The sequence below is a fragment of the Schistocerca gregaria genome, chromosome 11, assembly GCF_023897955.1.
Source record: "Schistocerca gregaria isolate iqSchGreg1 chromosome 11, iqSchGreg1.2, whole genome shotgun sequence".
Classification (NCBI taxonomy): Eukaryota; Metazoa; Arthropoda; class Insecta; order Orthoptera; family Acrididae; genus Schistocerca; species Schistocerca gregaria.
The window spans coordinates 24,582,762-24,607,407 of record NC_064930.1 but is presented as its reverse complement, the minus strand read 5'-3'; the positions used below and the strand labels follow the sequence as shown (position 1 = coordinate 24,607,407).

The 24,646-nt window shown below is 42.1% G+C and overlaps 1 protein-coding gene across 2 annotated transcripts in view; it reads right to left on the bottom strand.

The window, feature by feature from the left end:
- LOC126295424 (zinc finger protein OZF-like) overlaps positions 1–24,646 on the bottom strand; it is a 146,940-nt gene that overhangs the window by 51,771 nt on the left and 70,523 nt on the right. For both annotated transcript variants that reach the window (XM_049987908.1, XM_049987907.1), the window contains exons 4-5: positions 23,839–23,916; positions 9,552–9,647 (exon numbers count right to left, since the gene is read on the bottom strand). In XM_049987908.1, the coding sequence (XP_049843865.1) occupies positions 9,552–9,647; positions 23,839–23,916 (174 nt within the window). The remainder of the gene's footprint in view (positions 1–9,551; positions 9,648–23,838; positions 23,917–24,646) is intronic.

Genomic DNA, 24,646 nt, shown 5'->3' with positions numbered 1-24,646 from the left:
TATGGGTTCAGAAGGAGTTGGTTTAACAATGAATAAGAAAACAGGAACATGGGTAAGCTACTACAAACAGCAATGTGAATGCACTGTCATAAGCAAGACAGACACACACAGGCACAGTAGTACAAGTATATATGCCAACTAGCTTTGCAGATGATGATGATGAAATTGAAGAAATGCATCATGACATAAAAGAATTCAGATAGTCAAGAGAGACAAAAATCTAATTGTGGTGGGGAACGGGGACTCAGTAGCTGGAAAAGGAAAAGTAGTAGGTGAATATGGACCAGGGAATAGGAATGAAAGAGGAAGCCGCCTGGCTAAATTTTGTACAGGGGATAATTTAATCATTATGATTTAAGAAGCATCAAAGAAGGTTGAATACATGGAAGAGACCTGGAAACACTGGAAGGTTTCAGACTGACTCAGATGTAGGATCTGACCACAATTTAGTGGTTATGAACTGTAGTTTAAAACTAAAGAAATTGCAGAAAGATAGGAAATTAATTAGATGGAACCAGGATAAGCTGAAATGACCAGAGGCGACTGAGTGTTTCAGACAGAGCATTAAGAATGACTGACTAGAAGAGAGCAAAGAGAAGATGAATGGGTAGTTCTGAGAGATGTAATAGTGAAGGCAGCAGAGGATCAAATAGGTAAAAAGTCAAGGTCTAATAGAAACCCTTGGCTAACACAGGAGGTATTGAATTTAACTCATAAAAGGAGAAAATCTAAAAATTCAGCACATGAAGCAGGCAAAAGGGAATACAAATGTCTAAAAACTGAGATTGATAGGAAGTGTTAATGGTTAAGCGAGAATGGCTCTGTGCACTATGGGACTTAACATATATGGTCATCAGTCCCCTAGAACTTAGAACTACTTAAACCTAACTAACCTAAGGACATCACACACATCCATGCCCAAGGCAGGATTCGAACCTGAGAACGTAGCAGTCGCGCGGTTGCAGACTGAAGCGCCTACAACTGCTCGGCCACACCGGCCGGTGCTAAGAGGACAAATGAAAGTAATTAGAAGCATATATCACTAGTGGAAAAATAGATACTGGCTACAGGAAAATTAAAGAAGCCCTTAGAGAAGAGAGAACTAGTTGTATGAATATCAAGAGCTCAGATGGAAAACCAGTCCGAAAAAAAGATGAAAAAGTTGAAAGGTGGAAGAAGCGTATAGAAGGTATGTGCAAGGGAGATGAACTTGAAGGCAATATTATGGAAATGGAAGAGGACATAGATGAAGACAAGATGGGAGATATGATACTGCAATAAGAATTTGACAGAGCACTGAAATACTTAAAGTCCAAACAAGGGCGCAGGAGTAGATGACATTCTATCAAAGCTACTGATAGTCTTGGGGGAGCCTGCCATGAGAAAATTCTTCCATCTGACATTCAAGATGTACAAGACAGGTGAAATACCATCAGACTTGAAGAAGAATGTAATAATTACAATTCCAAAGCACGCAGGTGCTGCCAGATGAAAATATTGTCAAACTATCAGTTTAATAAACAAAGTACTAACATTAATTCTTTACAGAAGGAGAATGGAAAACCTGGTAGAAGCCAACCTTGGGGAACATCAGTTTTGATTCCAGAGTAATGCTGGAAATGCAAGGCAATAGTGATCCTATGATTTATTTTAGAAGATATGTTAAGAAAATGAGCATTTATAGCATTTGTAGACATAGAGAAAGCTTTTGACAATGTTGACTGGAATACTCTCTTCAGGAGTTTGTAGCCATTCCCTGACATTATTTGACCCATACACTAAGCAAGCAGCAAAGGAAATCAGAGAACAATATAGGGTAGGAATTAAAGTCCAGGGAGAAGAAATAAAAACTTTGAGGTTTTCTGATGACATTGTAATTATGTCAGAGACAGTAAAGGACTAGAAAGAGCAGTTGCATGTAATGAGCAGTGTATTGAAAGGAAGATATAAGATGAACACCAGCAAAAGCAAGACTAGTATAACAGGACGTAGTCAAATTAAATCAGGTACTGCTGATGGAATTAAATTAGAAAATGAGACACTTAAAAAGGTAGATGAGTTTTTCTATTTGAACAGCAAAATAACTGATGAAACAGCGAAATAACTGAAGATGGTCGAAGCAGGGATGAAATAAAACATAGACTGGCAATGGCAGGAAAAGTGTTTCTTAAACAAGAGGAACTTGTTAACATCGAATACAGATTTAGGAATCAGGAAGTCAGTTCTGGGAGTATCCGCATGGAGAATAGACATATATGGAAGTGAAACATGTACCATAAACAATTTAGACAAGAAGATAGTACAAGCTTTTTTATTGTGGTGCTTCAGAAGAATGCTGAAGATTAGACAAGTAGATCACGTAATTAATGAGGAAGTACTGAACAGAATTAGTGAAAAAAGAAATTTGTAGCACAACCCGACTAGTGGAAGGGATTGGTTAATGGGACACCTTCCAAGACATCAAAGGATCCTCAGTTTAGAATTGGTGGGAAGTGTGGTAGGTAAAAATCTTAGAGGGGGGACCAAGAGATAAATAAAATAGGCAGATTCACAAGGATGCAACTTACCATAGTTACCCAAATCTAAGCTACATTCTAAGCTGCACCTAAAAAATGAGACTCTAAATTCAAGGAGGGAAAAAGTTTTCAGCCGCACTTCAAAATCAAAACAAAGTTGGTTCATTATAACATGAGATACAAATTAGATGGAACGGATGAAGATACAGCTACAGTAGCTGGGTTTGATTCGTAAGCTTAGTAGCTTAGCTTCAGCAAAATTATTTAGTAGATTAATTTACTCTTTAAAACATTTAAAATATCGTAACTTGTCTGCAAAGAATTGATAGTCATCGATGATATAAAAATCAATTTACAAAAAGTCAGTTGCCGTGCTTAATTTCTGGCTATATAACTATTCAGAATAAGATAGATAAAAAAAATCTATGCACTAAGTGGCAGCAGAACACACATAAAAGACTGTTGTGATTGGCAAGCTTTCAGAGTCAGTGGCTCCTCCTTCAGGCAGAAGGGTTGAAGGACAAGGAAGAAGGGTGAAGGAAAAGAACTGGAAAGATCTAGGGAAAAGAGGTAGAGTTTGGGAAACTCACCCAGAACCACGGGTCACGGGGGCTTTCCCAAAATTGACCCCTTTTCCTAGACCTCTACAGTCCTTTTTCTTCACCCTTCTTCCTTCTCCTTCAACCCTTCTGCCTGAAGAAGGAGCCACTTTCTTCAATATCTTTTACCTGTGTGTTCTTTTTTTTCATAGTTATATTCAGAATACGAATAATACAAATGTAAACATTACATGATATGTATGTTTGTGAGCATTTACGATTGTCTCACTCAATTTTATTAGAGGGACAGGATTTAAATGAGGTAACAGCCAACACACAAGAATATATGTTGTAATGTTTACATTCATATTATTCTTATGACAACAGGGTGTATATGCGGGCAAGGAAAAAGAATTCCCGGATCTCCCGCTTAAAAATACACTTTCTCATGGGTGAAAATACACTTTTTCCATGTCACAGTTGAAACTAGCCAATAGTGTGGAATTAAACACTTTGTTTCAAATAAATTTACTGCCTCTGCAGGAAAGCTTAATAAAAGCCAAATTCCTTTAGCAAACCGACAAAAATAACTATTGTTCTGCAAGGCGATTTATGCTTGACTGTCAGAAAGGAGGAAATAAAATAAAATCTGAAACTAGTAACATAGTAATTATGTAATGTATAAACACACAAAATTCTAGCTTTTGCAACCAATGGTTGCTTCTTCAAGAAAGAAGAAGCAACCGTTGGTTGCGAAAGCTAGAATTTTGTGTGTATGTTTGTGTGTCTATCGACCTGCCAGCGCTTTTGTTTGGTAAGTCACATCATCTTCGTTTTTAGATGTTTAATTATGTAATGTATTATAATTCACTTGATAGCTGCCAGCCACAGAAGCCCGTCGCGTTTTCATTTGACGTGAGAGCAGTAAACGAAGAGGAAACAGAGAAATCACTAAATGTAAACACGGGTCATCTGGAAACTACCCCCCTACTCCCCTCGCCCCTCGCCCCTCGCCTCCCCTCCCCCCTCCGCACTATAACTCAGACTGCTCTGCGCTCTATGCATAATGCATAAGAACATCAAAATTAAAAACTTTTGAAAAATATATTCATTTTGTAGTGCACATCTTTCTGAAGAGTCTGAAACATAAAACACATCTTTGAGGAAATGTAAGTCGTGTTATTTGATCTTAAGTGTGCCGAAGTACCTCTTCAAACAACATTCTTATACCGCACCTCATTGTATTTCGCTAAACGTGTATATTTTGTAATGGATGCCATCAAACTATTTCAGGACAGTGGGGAAAAAAATATTTCGCAATTAATACTGACTTGTGATTATTTGTAACCAGGATAACAAGAACTCTTCAAAAAATATGGACTCTTTATTGCCTATTATCTAAAAACTTGCTCTTCTGTGTGACATGAAATTAAATATAGGATACCTAAAACCAGTAAAGACAAGAGACAGGCAAGACAGTACACATTTCTTCAATCTTTAGGTCCTAGCGATTTTTCTCTCAAATCTTCCTACAGCTATACATGGTGTGCTTTCCTTTCTGAAAAAGAACTATTACCTCATCCAAGTTCACCAAATGTTTTGCTACAAGAAAAATCGAAATGTCATCGTCCAACACTGAAAAAGCTGCTATTAGAAATAGTACTTAAGACTGGTGTGGTTTCTCGATCTGGTTATATCTATGTTGCCCCTGTTGCTGGATGAAACAAAATAGGCCTTTCTAATATTGCAGCAGTTGTAACACAAATCAAATAAGCGAGACTGTTTTGGCAATAACGATCATTTTTATAGTACGACAGAATATAATTCTGCCTACTGCAATCAAAAAGCTTTATGTTAGGAAATAGTTTCACATTTCATTCATATGCTCCAGTTTCTCATGCACGAGGCTGAAAAGTAGTAGAAAGAAATTTTTGTATAAATTTGGAATCGCCATATTCTTGCATAATTTGCGCGATGTCCCCGTTTCTTCTCCTTCCTCATCCTAACAAACAATCTCGTCATCAGTAATTCTGTAACTATTCCTACCACTGTCAAAACTCATTCTCCGGTAAACTTTATTAACCCTGCCACAGTCATCGGTTTAGTTATCTGGCGATTATTCTCCAGATACAATGCGTTTTCCCTGCTACTCTGAGAAGCAGGGGACTACAACTGGCCCCTACAAGTTTAGCAATCTCGCCAAAAATTATCCGTCAAGTTTCACTTACTTGGATACACCAAGAAGAAATACGTAATCTTTCTTACCTGTTATACCTCTTAGTCACCTATTTCCACTCTGGTAGTCCGAATCTACGGATTTCGCTAGTAATTGTAGCAACACTGAACATCTGCAAACCGAATCAACCACATAAACAAGCAGCAGTTGGCATTCACCGGTTCAGCTTTATTCTGCTCAGCTCGTATAGCCCCGTCCCATTTTGTACGCACGAAAGTTCATTTCTAGATGCGACGAGGATTCCCCTGGCAGAGATACCATGTACACTATGCACGCATTCAAAAATCTACTTATAATTCATTCAGAAGTCAACTTATAATGTGTTCAAAAATGTCCAAAAACCAGCAGGGATGCCTTTCAAAGTCATACGAATAATCGACAGACCGACTTGCGCTGGAAACTAGGTGCTTTGTGAAACAAAGTTTCTTACCCCCCCCCCCCCCCCCCCAAACTGCCACCCGCTTCAGATGCCCCAGTTTGCCACCTCCCTTCCTCCCCACCCCACACACTAGGTCCGGGCCTGCTGTGCACGTGTGAGTCTGGGTACCCCGTGGGGCTGGGTGCTGCTACTGCTGCTTACACAGCCAACAGCCACACTTCTGTAGCCAGAAGCAGGAGAAGGTATTACTGATACGCGAATCGACTGCGCGTGTGTGTGTGAGCCCACTGGTAACTGGTTAATTGATCTAATGTAAACAGTTGTGACGCCACACTCATCGGAGGCAATTTGTTGTTACGAAGCACTGCATAGTCTTCCTAAGCCTTTGACACATTTTGCTGTCAGCAGACGCTTGTAAGAGCACTGTGTTATTTTATTTCCTTTGCAATTAAAGTTTTATTTTCATTTTTTTTTCTCTCGCTCATGTTTTCATGCAGCAGCACTGTTCTGCAGTAGTGGGATACAGTAATATCCTTTGTTAGAGTATCGGATCTTACCAGTCAAAATTACAAAAATTTAACTGAAAACTAAAACAACTAAAAATTCCAGGAATGCTAAAATATTTCCAGGGATTTCCCAGTTTTCTCCCAGATGAAAAAATTCCTGGGTTTTTCCCTGATCTCCCGGTTGTCCCAGGTCGTATACACCCTGGACAGAGAGAGTATGCGATTCACGATTCGTACGAGCCGTCTACTGTCACCGGTAGGAAAACATCGAAAGATGTACTGACAAAGTGTCGGCCGTATTGACGTACGCTCTGAACACGAATTGGCCAGTTGGCTTTTCGTAGCAGATTCGTAGTGAAGTGGCAGCGCTGGAAAAATAGCAGCACCACGAAGCCGACCTCTGTCGATGCCTTAAGTGCCTGCAGCTCGGTTAGCATTTTTTCTGCAAAAGAAATAATTTCCTCCTGGAATTTGGCACTGTAATGAAAGCCCTTCATTATGGTTCACTAACACAAGCACTTCACAATATGTGAAATGAAAATGAGCCACAGCTTACCAACTTGTGCGAGAATCCTAAAGCCTTAGGCACTGTCTGTTTTTACGTAGAGGAATTTATTTTTGTTGCTAGGAATATTTGAAAAGCTGCTACATTCGAAGATGAGCAATACTGAATTTCTATTTTCTCCGTAAGTAGACATATTACAATTCGATGGCCTAAACTCATAAAAAAAGTACCTTTATTTTCTAACTTTTGTATGTAATTTTACTAGCACAGAAGATTTGATGCCAGTATTTATCTCTGCTCTCGAAAATCGTTCCTGTCTAGTACTGCTTTTTTCTGACGGTAAAAGTTAGTCGAGACCGAGACAGTTCCCAATGCCATTTTTCAGAACTTCCATTTGCTTTGCACTTGATTCTAAGCCTCTGGCGGTTTTTTGGATCCTGAAAACCAGAAAAAATGCGCTGTTCAGATTCGGGTGTATACAGTATTAAGAAATGAAGAAGTTTGCACAGGATAGAGTAGAATGGAGAGGTGCATCAAACAAGTCTTTGGACTGGAAACAACAACAACAATAGCATACTTCTACAACCAATTTCCAGAAGTGAGTAAACTACTAGATGGAAAGCCTTGTGCCAATGTGGAGCAACAAAATCTCCTGGGCCTGTGCTACATTCCTCTGTACCATCAAACAGTGGGAGCTGCCAAGTTGCAGCAGTCAGCAACACATCACCCTTCCACTGGAGCGATGTCGCAGCAAAAGTGCAGCGACCCACCTTACTAAAAGAATGGCACCGCCAAACCGGAGGTTACAATTTTTCTGGAACCAAAACCGATTTCATCTGCCTTGCATCTGGTCTTGCATCCGGTGCATGGTCAGCTATCCCATTAAACTTGAGCTATCTTCCTCTACATATTCTTGTCTTGAGCTGAGAACTGTATAGTGTCAGACAAGCAATAAAGACCCGACAGCAGAAGTATATATTAATTGAAACTTCCTGGCAGATTAAAACTGTGTGCCCGACCGAGACTCGAACTCGGGACCTTTGTCTTTCATGGGAAAGTGCTCTACCATCTGAGCTACCGAAGCACGACTCACGCCCGGTACTCACAGCTTTACTTTTGACAGTATCTCGTCTCCTACCTTCCAAACTTTACAGAAGCGCTCCTGCGAACCTTGCAGAACTAGCACTAGCTGTGAGGACGGGGCATGAGTCGTGCTCGGGTATCTCAGTTGGTAGAGCACTTGCCCACGAAAGGCAAAGGTCCCGAGTTCGAGTGTCGGTCGGGCACACAGTTTTAATCTGCCAGGAAGTTTCAACTAATGTATACTTCTGCTGTCGGGTCTTTATTGCCTGTCTGACACTATACAGTTCTCAGCTCAAGGCAAAAATATGTAGAGGAAGATAGCTCAAGTTTAATGGGATAGCTGACCATGCACCGGATGCAAGACCAGTCCCATACATCTTCTCACCACCCTCTACACCGGTCCGGTCACGTATCCCATCAAAGGCAGGGCTACCTGTGAAACCGGTCACGTGGCCTACAAGCTAAGCTGCAACCACTCTGCTGCATTCTACGTGTGCGCGACGACCGACAAGCTGTCTGTCCGCACAAACTGTGGCCGAGAAACAGTGGACCACCCTATTGCTGAACACGCTGCCAAACATGATATCTTTCATCTCACTGACCGCTTCACAACCAGTGCCATGTGGATCCTTCCCACCGACACCAGCTTCTCTGAATTGTGCAGGTGGGAACTTTCCCTGCAATACATCCTACGTGACTGTAAGCCTCCTGGCCTCAACCTCAGTCGCTGTCCTCAGCATCCGGCCCCTTCCCTGTTCCCATTCCAATACTACACAGCCATCATTCCACCACCACACTCAGTCTCTTTACTTCTCTCCTTTTTCTCTACTTCCCCTTCCCCCCACCCACCCCCACATTCTGTCTAACCTGCAGCACTTGACTGTCCACCATCCACCATACTATCCCTCCCCCTCCCCACCCCAGCCGCCACTCCCATCGTGCACTGGTGCTGCTGCTCGCAGTGCGGTTTCAGGTGCCTGAGACTCCAGTCATGCGTGTGAGTCGCATTTGTGTGTGTGTGTGTGTGTGTGTGTGTGTGTGTGTGTGTGTGTGTGTGTATGAGAGAGAGAGAGAGAGAGAGAGAGAGAGAGAGAGAGAGAGAGAGAGAGAGAGTCACATATTGTTGACAAAGGCCTTAATGGCTGAAAGCTTTATTTGTAACAGGTCTATTTGTTGTTCCTATTATGAATCACCATCTCATATGTATGGTGAGTAGCAACTTTCCTTTTGGTAATGTTGTTACAATCCATCCTGGATTTTCCATTGTTTAACTGTTCTGTATATTTTAATGTCAATATTTGATCATTGTGGTCATATAAACTACCCTTTACTAATTTTGCAACTAAATCACTGCAGGTTGTCGGTTCAAAAACAAGTTGTTAACAGCTGTCGCACTATGTCCTTCGGTCCTAGTAGGGCATTTTACCAGATCTTTGGACCGACATATGTAACGTTTCATAGCTACGAGTGTAGTTTTTATACCCATCGAGCAGTTCTCCAATGTGAGCCTCCGTTTTCTGTTACATACGTAAAGCTTGAGCCAGTCGAGATGGATGCTTTAACATTTTATTTTTGGCTCTAAAACTCACTGCAGCAATTAAAAACTGTTATGAACTCAAATAACAATCTTTCATTTACGTTTAAGAGATCCTCTACAAAAACCGCCGTACGACAATCTAAAGACATTACCGCTACACATCACATAGGTCAAGAAACAGTACAATCTGCATGCTAGATACAGACACCAGTGGACAGCCTTAAATGAAGCATTACTGAGCACCTCTCACCCATTCCACCTCCGGGGCCAGGCCGAGAATCATCTCCTGTTTAGCCCCTCCTGCCGGAATATCTGGCAGCCTCTGGTGAACCCCATCCTCGTGCACCTGCCATTAAGAAAAATCACTGTATTACACAAAATCACTTCAAAGACAGCCAATGAGATATACATATCTGTGTAATAATACACACACACACACACACACACACACACACACACACACACACACACACACACACAGGTTTGAAAAAATGATGGAACAATTCTCTGTACACATGTATGAGAGGTGTATTCAAAAAGACACCACTTGTACACACTAATATCCCACCTATGCAGATATAAATCTTCAGTTTAGTGATCCACAATAAACAAATTTGGTAAAGTCAGGTCATAATATATGCAAACACGGTAACATTTGTTGTTCGGCTCCACCAGAACTTCAAAACAAATAAGCAAGGGCAAGAAAAAAAGATTCAAATGGAAAACTGTGACTTCTGACAAACAGCAAAGAAATTACATCTGACTCGATAACAGCGTTTCTCGTGGAATCGTACAGAAAGAGCTGACTGCACACACGGGTATCACCTGTGTCTAGAGGGTTAACGTCTCCATTAGACAGAGCACAAGGAAATCATCTGCTTCCTTCTCAAAGGAACCATCTCGTCCCTTCTCCTTATCCGGCCTGGCAAAACTACACAAAACCGACCAGTGCGTGGTCCGCTGGTGGATCTCCCAACAGTGAGTCCACTGCTCCAACACGACTTTCACTACTACACGAGGTTATCACCGAGTCTAACACAGGTGTGATTTATTTCACGGATTTTACAACATATCCTGAGCTCGTACACAATTGGGTATTGCGGTGTTTCCATTTCTCCCGTGTGTGTAGCAACTTGACTGCAACGCCACGTGTATGAAACACCGAGTGGCCGATATGTCAGTGTGATGTAGTCTAAGTTTCCTTTTACTGGTCTGCCTGAAATACGGTCACCTTTTCACTTTATTCTCGTCGTACCGCTACTCCGTAGCATACTGCACACAAACTTTGAGATTTTGTGTCGAGGGTGATGCTGTGAGAAAGTGTCTCACTATTTTGAGCTACCAAATGACAAATACATCTTCAACAGTAATCTTTTATATCTCTTCAACTATTTACATCAATTGTGAAGACAGGTCCAATTACCAGTAACTTTTAACTTTTCAAATACATCATTCAAAACGTTTGACCACACCGAACTCAACTTAAGACCAAAGACTGCACTCTTCATTTATCACGAGCATTTACATTGTAGTATCTCTGTTTTCTCTAGTCTGTTCACGATACCTTCAAGGCGCGTCACCGAGGCACAAATGTCCACGTCCGGCGAGTGCTATTGCACCCATGACACTGTGCCTTGCCTCTGCTGTGTTGTGTCATTGCATACGGACCATCTCCACACATCATACATCAGGACATACACAGTATTTTCTTTTTTTCCTTCTTTTCTTCCCCCCACCCCCCCCTCCCCACACGCTAAATGTTTCAGGAAGGCTCGACCGTCTTTCATGAGTGTGAGCGTTTTCAGTGGAACATATGTCATTCACCCCATGTTGCATCTCAAATAAAATGACAGCATCCGTTCAAAGCAGCAAGGATTCCAAAAACATGTTATACGAGGGTGGTTTGAAAAGTTCTCAGAGTGGAATAGAAAAAAGCTGCATACATCACTGAAACTTTTTTTTTAATTTTTCAATGTAGTCTCCTTGTAGATTAATGCACTCGGTCCGTCGACGTTCCAGTGCCTCGATCCCATCTCGAAAATGGATTTCCTCCAGGCCTGCAAAACAGCTGCGAACTCCGGCTATCAATTCTTCATTTGAACCGAATCTTCATCCACCGAGAAAAATTTTCAGTTTTGGGAAGAGATGTAAGTCTGACTGAGGCATATCAGGTGAATAAGGTGGGTGTGACAACAATTCGTACCTCAAATCGTGTAATTCTGCCACGGTGACGGCACACGTGTGCAAGTGCAGCTGCAAGAGTTGCGACACCCATCTCGCAGATAATTTTTTCATTTCTAATTCTTCAGTTAAAATGTGATATGCCCTTTCAGATGACATCTGGCAAGTGCAAGCCATTCCACACTCTTTCAATTGACGATCCTCCGTGACCATTTTGCGCACTTTTGCAATTATCTCCGAAGTAGTGATACATCTCGGCCGACCACTGCGCGGATCACCATCTGAGCTCTCCCGACCGAATTTAAATTCATTTGCCCACTTAGCAACAGCTGAAGATGATGGAGCAGAGTCCCTCGGTGTATTCCAGAAATCGGCACGAATGTCCTCTGCATTCATACCTTTCTTTACAAAGCTCTTAATTACTGCTCGAATCTCGATTTTTTTCGATCTTTGCAAATAATTACGTGGAAACAACAACAGAGCCACGTCACTGCCACAGCTCTCTTCCAAGACCCTCGATGTAACACGTTTACAGGCAACAGTCCAACGACATGCGAACAACTCATCGCACTAGCGATGACCTCTCGTGGTGACTCTGAGAACTTTTCCGACCACCTTCGTACGAAAACCGACTCGGCCTTTCCTCGCGTAACATCTAGAAAGGTACGAATTGCAGCAATCGGGTGGTCATAGTATTTCTTAGGTTCAAAAATTGCTCGACTCAGTACGACTGCAATACTGTTATTACAGCAATATTTAATAACAAGAGTAATATGAAGGATTATTAAAGATCACCCATCACTGGTTTCTCAGCAGGGAGGACGCAACACATTACGAATTTCTTTTAATTCTGCCAACAATCACAAAGCTTTTGGTCAGCAGTGACCATCTTCAAGTCTGCTTTACAACGTGTCCTAAAATAATAAAGCTGTACTAGCACTTTCACAAATATACCAAAGTCAGCACAGCATCACCACACACACGACAGTTTTGGCAGCGTCACGCTGTCTCTATCGCTACCAGTCACGAGTCCGTTTCTACTAGTTGTCGGCATTCCTACGTCACGGCGGCCCAGTGGCGGACAGTTCTGCCGACGTGCAAAGATTGGAACTTTAGCACAGACTGGCCTCACCTCATGTTACGTGTTACGAAATAATTTCGCACATCTGAAAATCGGATTTTGTTCTGAATAAATATTAATGCAACTGAAGCAGATATCTCTAAATTATTTATCACGTCTCTCAGTTGCAGATGTGCTACATACCAAATCTTGTACTGTACGAAGTTAACTATGTCGTGTAAATGTAGTTTGCAACATTACTTTCGTGTTAAAAAGGAGGGGGGTGGGGGGTAGGATTTGTGCAGTGCGCCACACGTCAGTGATGACAGGTGGAGCTCGGTTATTCACGTATCCGGAGTCTGGGCAGCAGACACGGAGCAAGTACGTGACCGAGCCGAGTCGTGTGTTGCCGGACACGTGCAGCTCGGTCCCCCTTTGGCAGCCGAGCCGTAACCGGTCGAATATTCAACGTTTCGACATCCTAATACTTATGATTTTCATAAGATTTCAAAACAGTGCAGTGATTGGCAACTTATATATATGTAAAATTACGTGCTTCAAGAAACGAAAGGATATGAAATCCTCCGACAGTAATATCGGTGAGTTGCAATTTTAAATTCAGTCGTCTCCTACAAATACCTGGGCGTGGCAATTGGCAGGGATATGAAACAGAATAATCACATAGGCTCACAGTCGTAGGTATAGGTAAAGCACAAAGCAGACTTCAGTTCATTAGTGCAATAATAGGGAAATACTATCACATTAGAGGGTGTTCAAAAAAGTTGCTGTGCAGCTACACATTTGTTGGAAGTGACACTCACAAATCCGAACCCACTTAATTTGATTGGAAAACACCTTGTGCATATCTGATTGTTATCTGCTTCCCACATACGCAGTTATTTCAGAATTTAAGTCACAAAGTGAGTTTGGTGACTGCAATACTTTACAGATTTTTCTCTTTCCCGAACAAAAGAGTCTGGTGGAGTAAGGAATAGAGAGTGAGGAAGATACAGGTTTACTGAGGTGACAAGTTCCCCACAAATCTCTAGCAGGGCACAGTAGCACCGTATTGTTGAAACTGTAAGTAACTGACTTAACCTTCCTTTAGCTGGCAATGAAATTGTGGATCTTTAAACAATAACATTCCCTCTTCATGGTTGCTTCAAAAAATAAAAGACTAACAATGCACCATCTGGATATTACTTCTCACACTCCAATTTTCTGATCACACAACAGTGTTTAATGTACAGCAAGAAATTTCTCAGCTGACCGTAATTGCGTGTTGCGTGTGTTAAGATGACCAGTAAGTTGGAATCGGGCCTCGTCTGCATAAAAGGTGACATCGAGACTATCGACAGTATTCCTCTTAATAAAAGTAAACTACTTGCAACAACCAATTAACTTTTCCTGATATTCATCTACCAGTTTTTGCTCTGCTGTCACATTATACAGGGAAAATTTCAACGTTTGCCAAATCACTTTATGCACAGTGCCAAGTGCGGTTATCTTTCTTTTTTTTCTTTTTTTCGTGCAATGATTTTGCTCAGATCTGCCACACGGCATTAGAAATAGCCTACTTCGGTTCATTTTAGGTGCTCATTCAGCACGTAACACTGAGTCTGTCTCCCAAAATTTCTCAATAAGTCGACAAGCCACATTCTGAAGATGCGAAGATGTTTCGAGCAATTTTTCAGCAAATGCTCCCTGCACTATATCTATTTACCTACCACCTAGTCAAAACACATGTTCAACAAGAAAAATACACTGATGTCCCAAATAAAGCAACAAACCACTATTTCCCCATCCTGTGCCTAATTCACAATATAGTAATATAAGTACAAATTGTCAACAGATGTCTGTACGATCGTCTTCTGCACAGAAGGTGGCATTTTGGTCGACGGAAGATCACGCCAATGATGACGCCGAGACACATATCAAACTGAGCAGTGTTTACCAGGTAGTCCCACATCCACAGTCGCTGTGTACACAGTCACAGACGGTGCAGCATGGCAGAGAGAAGACGCCTACCAGACTCCGTGAGGTGGAAGGCCATAAGAGGAATTGGGAGCAGGACAGTTGCAAACTCGCGTGGCCCGATGACTTTATACAAATCGTTCTGTCGTCTTTTGGGTGTAGCGACAGTTTTAGAGATTGAAACTATCCCGGAGACCGGGGTAGGACCAACCACATGTGACATCGGAAAGAGAGGACCATTATTTGGCTCTAAGGGCACGAGAACTGTATGGCCTTAATACTGCACGACAACTGATACCTGATCTCGCCACATCCCCTGGACGAGTTGTAATGCGGCAAACGGTGTAGAGAAGGCTTTGACAGAGTGACCTCTGATGCTTCTTCACACAAGGGAACATCTAGAGTGGAGCCATCAACATGCGATCCGGATAATCAAACAGTGGGCCAATGTTCTTTTCACAGATGAGTCCCAGTCACACCTGCCGACAGATTCTCAACGGATTCGCATCTGGAGGGAACGTGGAACTCGATTTCGAGACCCCGACATTGTGGAAGGAAACCGATATTGAGGAGGATGTGTAATGGTGTGAGCAGGGATTACGTTTACCACTCGAACCCCTTTTCATGAAACTGTATGGGTGAATCAGTGAGATTTTACTGGTGTCAGGATCAGTAAGGAGATCTCAGGATCTCACGTGTGGCAGTTGCGAGGTGCTGTGGGCCCTGGCTCAATATTGACGGATGATAATGCTCGACCTTATAGAGCACAGGTGGTTGTTTTCTCGGAAACGGAAGATATTGCACACATGGTGTGGCCTGCGCACTCTCCCAATTTGAATCCCGTAGAGCATGTCTGGGATGCACTAGGGAGACGGGTTGCACCATGTCAGCATCCACCGACCACTCTCCAAGACTTGAGAAAAGCTCCACATGCAGAATGGGTGTTTTGCCTCAACGTGACACTGATGACATGAATCACAGCATGCTCCAGCATTGTAAGGCCTGTACTGCTGCCACAGGTGGTCACACCCCATAGTGTGCACATTAAACACTTGTTCAAATCTGTGTGCAAATCTGTTAAGTTGGAAAAAATTAAGAACATTTTCATTTACTCTTGTACATACTGCAGTTGTTTGCATTCCATTTTCTTTACATTGTTTCCACTCTGCTATCACCTGTTTATATTGTTTTCTGACAAAACAAACGCAACCTTGCAGAATTTCTGTTCGTTGCTTTGAACACCAGTATATGTTCCTCAGCTGAAAAGAGTGCAATTTAAAAACAAACTAAACACCTAAATACTGCACTCCGCACTCAACAATATTTTTCATGAACAGAACCAAATAGTTAAATGGTAAACAACAGTAGAAGGAATTAATAAATGATTTTGTAGTTGGGCATCCACAGCTGAGGTGCATGATAAAATATTTTAAACATTTTTAATAAACTATTAAAATGTTTAAAACAGCTTTTTGGTACCGCATTAGCTATTAGCAGTTCCTTTATTACAGTATCACACACAACCAGTTTCACAACACTTTCATTGCATCCTCAGTTTTATACATCTACACACATCAAAAAAAAGTTTTGCATCACCCTGGTTCCCAGAACTCCTGAAGATAGACGTTGACTGTGGGTATTGTATCACAGACACAGTCCCTTTGACTGTTCAGAGATATCACTAAACCCGCCCAAAGATGTAAACAACAATGTACAAGCAGTGTCTATTAGACGGAGGGGGTCCAACAGCCGATCAGTTCCAGTCATTCCACCAGCAGATATACGGCTTGTGTTGTCCGTAGTTCAACTGTGCCTAGATGATCAATGCTGCAGTTTGATCGTTTCTGCATTGTTACTTTGTGCCGGGAAGGGCTCTCAACAAGGTAAGTGTCCAGGTGTCTCCGAGTGAACCACAGTGATGTTGTTCAGACATGGAGGAGATACAGAGAGACAGGAACTGTCGATGACATGCCTCGCTCAGGCCGCCCGAGGGCTACTACTGCAGCGGATGAATGCTTTCTACAGATTATGGCTCGGAGGAACCCTGAAAGCAATGCCACCGTGTTGAAGAATGCTTTTTGTTCAGCCACAGGATGTTGTGTTCCCAGTCAAAGTGTGCGGAAAAGGCTGCAGGATGTTCAACTTCACTCCCGACATCCCTGGTGAGGTCCATCTTTGCAACCCCGACACCTTGCAGTGCACTACAGATGGGCCCAACAACGTGCCAAATAGACCGCTCAGGACTGGCATCACGTTCTCTTCACCGACGAGTGTCACATATGCCTTCGACCGGACAATTGTCGGAGACACGTTTGGAGGTAACCCGGTCAGGCTGAACGCCTCAGACACACTGTCCAGCGAGTGCAGCTATGTGGACGTTCCCTGCCGTTTTGGGGGTGGCGTTATGCGAGGCCGACATATGCCGCCGGTGGTCACAGAAGGCGCTATATCGGCTGTGGGATACACGAATGCCATCCTCCGACCGACAGCGCAACCGTATCGGCAGAATATTGGCGAGGCATTCGTCTTCATGGATGACAATTCGTACCCCCATCGTACACATCTCGTGAGTGACTCACTTCAAGATAATGACATCGCTCAACGAGAGTGGCCAGTACGTTCTCCAGACACAAACCCTATCGAAGATGCCCGGGGCAGATCGAAAAGGGCCGTTTACGGACGACGTGACCCACCAACCACTCTGCAGGATCTACGCCGATTCGCCACCGAGGAATGGGACAAACTGGACCGACAGTGCCTCGATGAACTCGTGTATAGTATGCCACGAAGAATACAGGCGTGCATCAATGCGAGAGGATGTGTTACTGGGTATTAGAAGTAACAGTGTGTACAGCAATCAGGACCACCACCTCTGAAGGTCTCAGTGTATGGTGGTACAACATGCAACGTGTGGATTTCACGAGCAATAAAAAGGGCAGAAATGACGTTTATGTTGATCTTTACTCCAATTTTATGTACAGGTTCCAGAACTCTGGGAACCGAGGTCATGCAAACCTTTCTTTGATGGGTGTATGAAAGAATATAATATAAATTAGGAGGTATAGTAATGGTGAAAATAAGACTACAAACCAGAAAGACAGGCGCAAGCAGTGAGCACGAGCACGGTGGGCCACAGGTACGTACCTGAGGAGGAGTCGGTCGCTTCTCTCCGGCACACTGCACGCCGCCAGTTTCAGTAACGTTGTGTCGACTGGCTTGTCAGCTGGCCCGGCCTTCCTACTTGGGGCATAGCCACATCTCCACCGTGTGGCTTTTGTGAGAATCTCTCGATTTTTATGACTGCAGAATCTTTATATTTTTCTATCCAAACAAGGTTTAGTTCCAAACAGTTCTCCTCCGGCATCTTATTTCAACTCCTTTTTTAGGTCCGTACTCGCAGCTCACAGAGCTCGTACACACTGCCTACACCTGCTACCCACTGGAATTTCTGATGTTTCATCTTGTAACCGTCCAATTTAGGCAGTTCTGGCATTTCGAATGCCATCTGAACGCTGTGAGACTGTGTACTTTAACAAACCAAATTCAAATTGGTTTCTGGTTAACTGCCTTATTTCTTACAATTATTGTACCTTCTAGTACATATTACATTTTTATACATGATGTATACACCTGATGATCAGACTGAATAATTATGAAACCGACTGTGGTGATCCTGCAATAAAGGAACTGCTAACAGCTAACATGCCTACAAAAAAAGAAGAAGAAGAAGAAGAAGAAGAAGAAGAAAGAAAGAAAGAAAGAAAGAAAAAGAAAGAAAGAAAGAAAGACACTAAGTTAAAAAAGTTAAAATATTTTATAATTAAAAGCAATTGTGTACGTATGAAAAAACAGTTCCATCAACTTCGTTTTGAATTTCAAGGATAGCCTACATCTATAGTCTGTAGTTCAATGCATAGTAACTTTCCTAATGCATCATATAAAGGAACTTGTCTACAAAACACTCGTGCAACCCATCCCAGAACATTGCTCAAATGTGTGTACGAACCGTGCTATAGAGGACTAACATTGGACACTGGAGTTATACGGAAGGACAGCACAACTGGTGGAATGTTTGTCGAGAGCCTCACATAAAACAGAGTGTCGGACAGTCCGAGATATGCTCGAGTTATCCTACCAAAGCCCACAATATTTCCAGAATCAGTATTAGTGAAAAATTTCCAGATATCGTTCTACCCCCTACGTATAGCTGACACCCGGACCGTGAACAGAAGATTAGACTAACTGAAGCAGTCACTGAGGCATTTAAGCACTAATTCTTCCAGCACTCCACATGTGGCTGGAACTGGGAGAGACACACACACGTGATACCACACCGAGTTCCCTCCGTAACACACTTTGTAACGGTTTGCACAGTATGTATGTAGATGTAAATGTAGGTGAATACATCACTAAAATGTACTGGGATTTATGAATTTCCTTCTAAGTAGTTGACACCTTCCATTTCAGTCTATAATTTTACAGGAAAAAAACGAGATATCGCACAATTCGTAACGGAGGAAGACAATTTACTGTTGCAGGGTAAATCGTAACGAACAGTCTCATTATAGACAAACAGATAGCAACATTATTTTATAAAAGGAATGCTATTCCAGTGAAAGTGGCTAAAATTGATCACAGTTTCGAGTAGAGGGAGTTCGCGTTGAATTAATTAACAGGTATGTAGTTAAAATATGACAAAGTGTTGAAAGTTGATTATACGTCGCAAAACAGTAGACAAGAACTCCGAGTAGAAACTCTCAGGGTCTGCTACTGCATTACAACTATCAATATTACAAAAATGCTTCACCTGAGCCAGTTATCAGCTACAGCCTAGGGGGCAACAAACATTCGATATACAATATTTCACATTATTATTGACCAAATTGCTGTCATGATCCACTCATAAGACGCACAGTAAGTTTTAAGAGAAATATTACAGTTGCAAACTGTGAGGCCGTCTCGAGGCAGTCAAACTGACAGCGTGCAGATACACAACTTCATTCGTCCAGTGTTTGACAAGGAGAGCACCTAGGGTCTTGCTGTAAAGTTTACACACAATTTCAAAACTTCATGAAGCATGTTCTCACTTTCACTCCCGGCAAAAAGATGAAAGTAAAAAAAGTTTATCACTCACTACACATTCACTGTTTGTGTGGTCAAAATTCAGGTGCAAACATGACGTTTTAATTTATTACTTCTTTACTATGGACTTATTCGAAACAGATTGTTTGCAGACAGTGTCCAAATATAACAATGAAAGTACCTTTAATGTTATATCATTGTACGACACCAAGTTCAGGACACAAAACAGACTTTAAGCATAATTTCAAACCCTTCCTGAACTTTTTCTCTCTTACACGCTTAGAAGCAAATATTTAACACATCAACTCATTTGTAAAGTAATAAGGTTTTTGAAGCTGTTTTATACATTTCAGTGCAATTCTTTAAAGAATTGGGTGTATACCGGTTGGCACTGAAAGTCATTCTAAAGGATCACTGTTTCCACTTATCATAAGCGATACAATACTGTAAAAGCTAAAGGCAAGCACGCACTAATTGGTGCACACGTACATGTAGCTGAGCTGACACCCACCACAGAATTCCCCCCACAAGTGGTGAACTGTCGACGGAAAACGGGTTTCACCGGCCGACGCCGACAACTGCACCGAATGTCAGTCTTCCTCGGCTCACACTGACGAATCTCAAAAAGACCGTAATGATTCGGGCTAGTGTGACAGAGGCACTGACATTGGGTCTGCACACTGTGCACATTATCGTAATCTTTATTCGGAAAATTATTGACTCGTATTCGCATACCTGCTCCTCGTGAGCCCGAAGCCTACACTGCCTAATAACTAGCACGTGGTGTCCTCATCTCAGGATCAGCCACTAGAATATCAATTTTAATCTAAATGCCACCACAATTCTTTCTTAGCACTACAATGACTACAGTGTCTCTCCTTTATTATTCGGATTATGATTTTCACATGTTTGCATTTTTTGTGCCCACTTAACGAAAGCACTTCTGTAATCCCGGCACATTACTTTCTGCTCAGTGCATTACACAGATGAAATGCTGACACGCTCGACTCTTAATCACCGATCACACCAATATCGACCTCGATGGAACTTCATTTTGAAAACTGAATAATTTATTTTTGAAAGAACACTTATTAATGTGCTGTACTTGTACGTTTACTGTAATGTGACATTAATTCCTCAGAAACATGTTTTACCTTAAATGAAACAACAAGTTTACTGTTACCAGTCACCGTCTTATTATTTCCACGATGCGTTTTGAAGGTTTAAACCTCCATCATAAGGCTGGAGTGCCACAAGTTCCTTCAAAAATCGTAACACAACACACACACACACAAATTCCATATTAACTAATGTAAATCCACCCAATGATGGAGGTTTAAATCTTCGAAACAAGTCGTGGAAATAATAAAACGGTGACTGGTAACAGTAAACTTGTTGTTTCATTTAATGTCAGTGACAGTCATGGTAAAGCCTAACCTAAAAATGTTCGCATTTAATGTTTTACCTTACAAGACTGTAGCCAGCTGCATTACACTGTGGCCTCACTCCGCCACCAGTTGTGAAAATTCTCCGAGTGGCAGGAATGTGACTTTGTATATTGTACCGAGTCACTGAGAACTCCAGATGAATATGCCACAACTAACGAAAATTTTATACGCAGACTGAAGTTACAAATGAAATTTTGTACTGAGGCCGGGATTCCAACCTGTGTCTTCCGCTCACTAGGCAGACGTGCTGACCACAACGCCAATCTGGCACAGTGGGTTTGCACGACAACACTGACTGCCCCAGGACACCCTCCATCCCCAATCCAAATTTCCATTCGTGCCTCAGCGCATTTGGTATTCCCCTAAACTTTAACAGCGCTGCAGTCTGCATATATACATTACAGATGTTTGACACGTGAAAATATCTATGGAAGCAAATAGTTTCATTTTATTAATGCACCCACATCTGGGGTACTGGGGAGATCCCCCATTTCATTCAACGCCGAGGTGCCATTCCTACAGAGTCGGGCAGTTTCTGCAGCACTGCTCGATTTTAGAGGGAGTACCGAGTGGGCTGAGGAGTGATGGCAATTCAGATTGAGGAGGGAGGCATTGGTTTTTGTTTTGTTTTACTTTAAGGCACAAAAAACAACTGGGATCGTACACACCCAAGTCAAAACTACAGAACATGAAGAACAGAGGAGTTAAAAAACAACTATATGTCAGTCCCAATTGACATAAGAGAAGGCAGCTAAAAACAGGCAAGTGGAGAAAGGGTTGAAAAAGACACCATACATAAATAGAAGTCCAAAACCAAAAATTAAATGGGCTCTGCCATATTGTTTCGGCAGATAAAAAGTAAAGGTCGACAGAACGCATGTTGTTTGCTGAAACGGCCGACAGCAAACATGAGCGGGAACATAAACAGTTAAAGAAATGGGCATTCAGTCAGGAAGTGGCGAACAATTAAAACTTGCACGCAATGTTTATAAAAAGGTGAGGTAGCACCACTTATCAAAAGACAATAGCTAAAAAAGCAGTGCCCAATACGTAGCCTACTTAAAATGACCTCGTCCCGGCGAGAGGGTCAAGAGGAGGTTGTCCGAGCCGCTGTGAGAGGTTTCCTAAGCCGGAGCTTATTCCCGTGTAGATAGGACCGTTGGCAATGCCAAAGGGGCACCACCTCCCGAGAGACGGCAACACAGACAGCGTCAGAGGGAATACAGGAATTAGTGGGCCGAGGTACGAGGACTGCATGCTCGGCAGCAGCGTCGGCAACCTCGCGTCCTGGCAGACCGACGTGACCGGGGACCCACAGAAATGTCACAGTGGTCCACCGAGAGTGAGCGAGTGACAGTTTTCCTGGACCCACTGCACTAAGGAATGGGCGGTGTACGGTGCGAGAGACTTTGAAAGGCACCGACTGGGTCCAAGCAGAGGACACAATCGAAAAGGCCGTGTCGCCGGACGTACTCCGTAGCCCGATAAGGGGCGAAGAGCCCGGCTGTAAATACTGAGCAGTGTGCCAGAAGTCAATATCTAAAGGCAAGAGTGCCAATCGTGAAGGCACACCCGACCCCACGGCCAGTTTCTAGAGCCACCAGTGTACGCAAAGGTACTGTCGCGAAGTTCCGTGCGAGGGTTGTGAAACTGAAGGCAGTAGACCGAGGCTGTAGTAATGTCCTCAGGAAACAAACGAAGGTCGAGGTTAACACCGAGGTGGGGAAGGGTTCACACCCACCGGGAAAGTTGCAGGTAGTGCGAAGTTGAGCTGCCGTAGCGAGTGCCGAATTTTGGGGCACATAAGCGGTTATTAGAGAGTTAAGTCTTGGTTGTCATGTTGAAAAGATGCAAATTGTAGTCAGTTTATGAAATGTGAACTTTAACAGTGAGGAAGATATTTTCAAGTATGTTTTATATTGTGAAGTGATGTAGCAACAAAAGTAGTAAAAAAGAAGTGTAACTTAAATTCGGAGTGCTGATTACTTTTTTTACATCACCATTCTCCTAACTTGCAAAAGTTTAATCTTCAATAATGACCTAGGCCTCTTTGCATCCGAGCTTGCAATCATTCCTACCTAGATTTTCGACGATTGAGCCATGAGTTCACAACGAGACCAGCGTGGCAAACACGAAAAGATGAGTGCCTAGTTTACCCATTATTTCATGAAATGACTTTATTAACTGTGTGCTAATGACACCTGCCACATAATATAACTTTGTTGTTGCCCGAAATTGCAATATTTAGCATCGTGAGCAACACTACAATCAGAATTTTTGACCTTTGTTGTGGTAGGGTTGTTAGAACGTGTTCCTTGCAAAGTGCACAGGAGTGCGGTCTTCCCAATACACCAGTTATTATGGTTGCTTCCCGTTTCCTTTCTGTATGAAATGCAGGAAGAATGAGTGTTTAAATTCCCCTGTGTACGTCGTAATTATTATAATCTCTTCTTTTTTACTCTGCGGCACCAGTATTAGGAGACTGTACTAGATTTCTAGATCTGTCACTTAACACTGTTTCAAACAGCATTGAAAGCAGGCTTTTATCTGACAGTTGTCATCTATCTTCAAGTGGCTGTTAGTCCAAGGCTTTTCATCAGGTCTACTGTGCTACCCAGTGGATCAAAATAACACTGGTTCGAGCTTCACATGCTACAGACAAGAAAAGAAGTGTGATAAAAAAATTAGCATCAAGTTTTGCTGTCACTACAGAACTGTGTCTCAAAATCAGAAATAAATGGGAAAGAAGACAAAAATGAGGAAAGTATGTCAGAGTGCAAAATCTTTGCTACCTGTGCAGTGTCTGACTCTCCGAGTTGCAAATCGTAGTCACCCGGTTCCAGCTTTTGCACAATAATACACTCTGGTTCCTGCAACAAAAGATACAGCATTATGAAACAATTTAGGAATTGCATTATTCGTTTTGTAAATAACAATGGAAGTACACTAGACTCTTGTTAATCTGGTGATTCCTTGCAAGCACAGGTGCCGGATTGGTGGGAGTGCAGGATTATTGAGAGTGTCTTAAACTTAGTGCTAACACATAGTGATTACATTTTATTAAATTCAAAGAGACATTCCTTTCACAGAAAACTTAATCCTCTAGTGTGTGTATATACACAGTAGTATCACTCACTACAAAATGTGTCGCAAATTTGTATACCTCATTCACATAACAATAAACCTGATGTACAAAAACACAAATGCAGTGATTGGTCAGTACCCATAGCTCTCGTACATTGGTGTTCCGCTCTTGGAAGTAGGTCCGTATTAGATATCTTACTATTACGTTACTGTAAAAGAATCTTTAAGAATTTCTGACGTATAAACAGCCATCAATGTTTTTCTTAATCATACTTTCGTTACATAATTTGTATTTCAAAAATCATGTACTGTCACAAATCTTTCTAAATGCTACTTGTGCTCTGATTGTCTTATTGTTCATGTGTACTGTGAATTGCTTCATAGTGAAATTCTTGTGTAACACCATTTATGGTGAGAAACAAGCTGTTCTTAATGTTTTTCACAAGATTGTACAGAAAAAACAGCATTGATATTTTTCGAGAAAACCTAAGAAATAAATATAAGGGAAAGAATTGT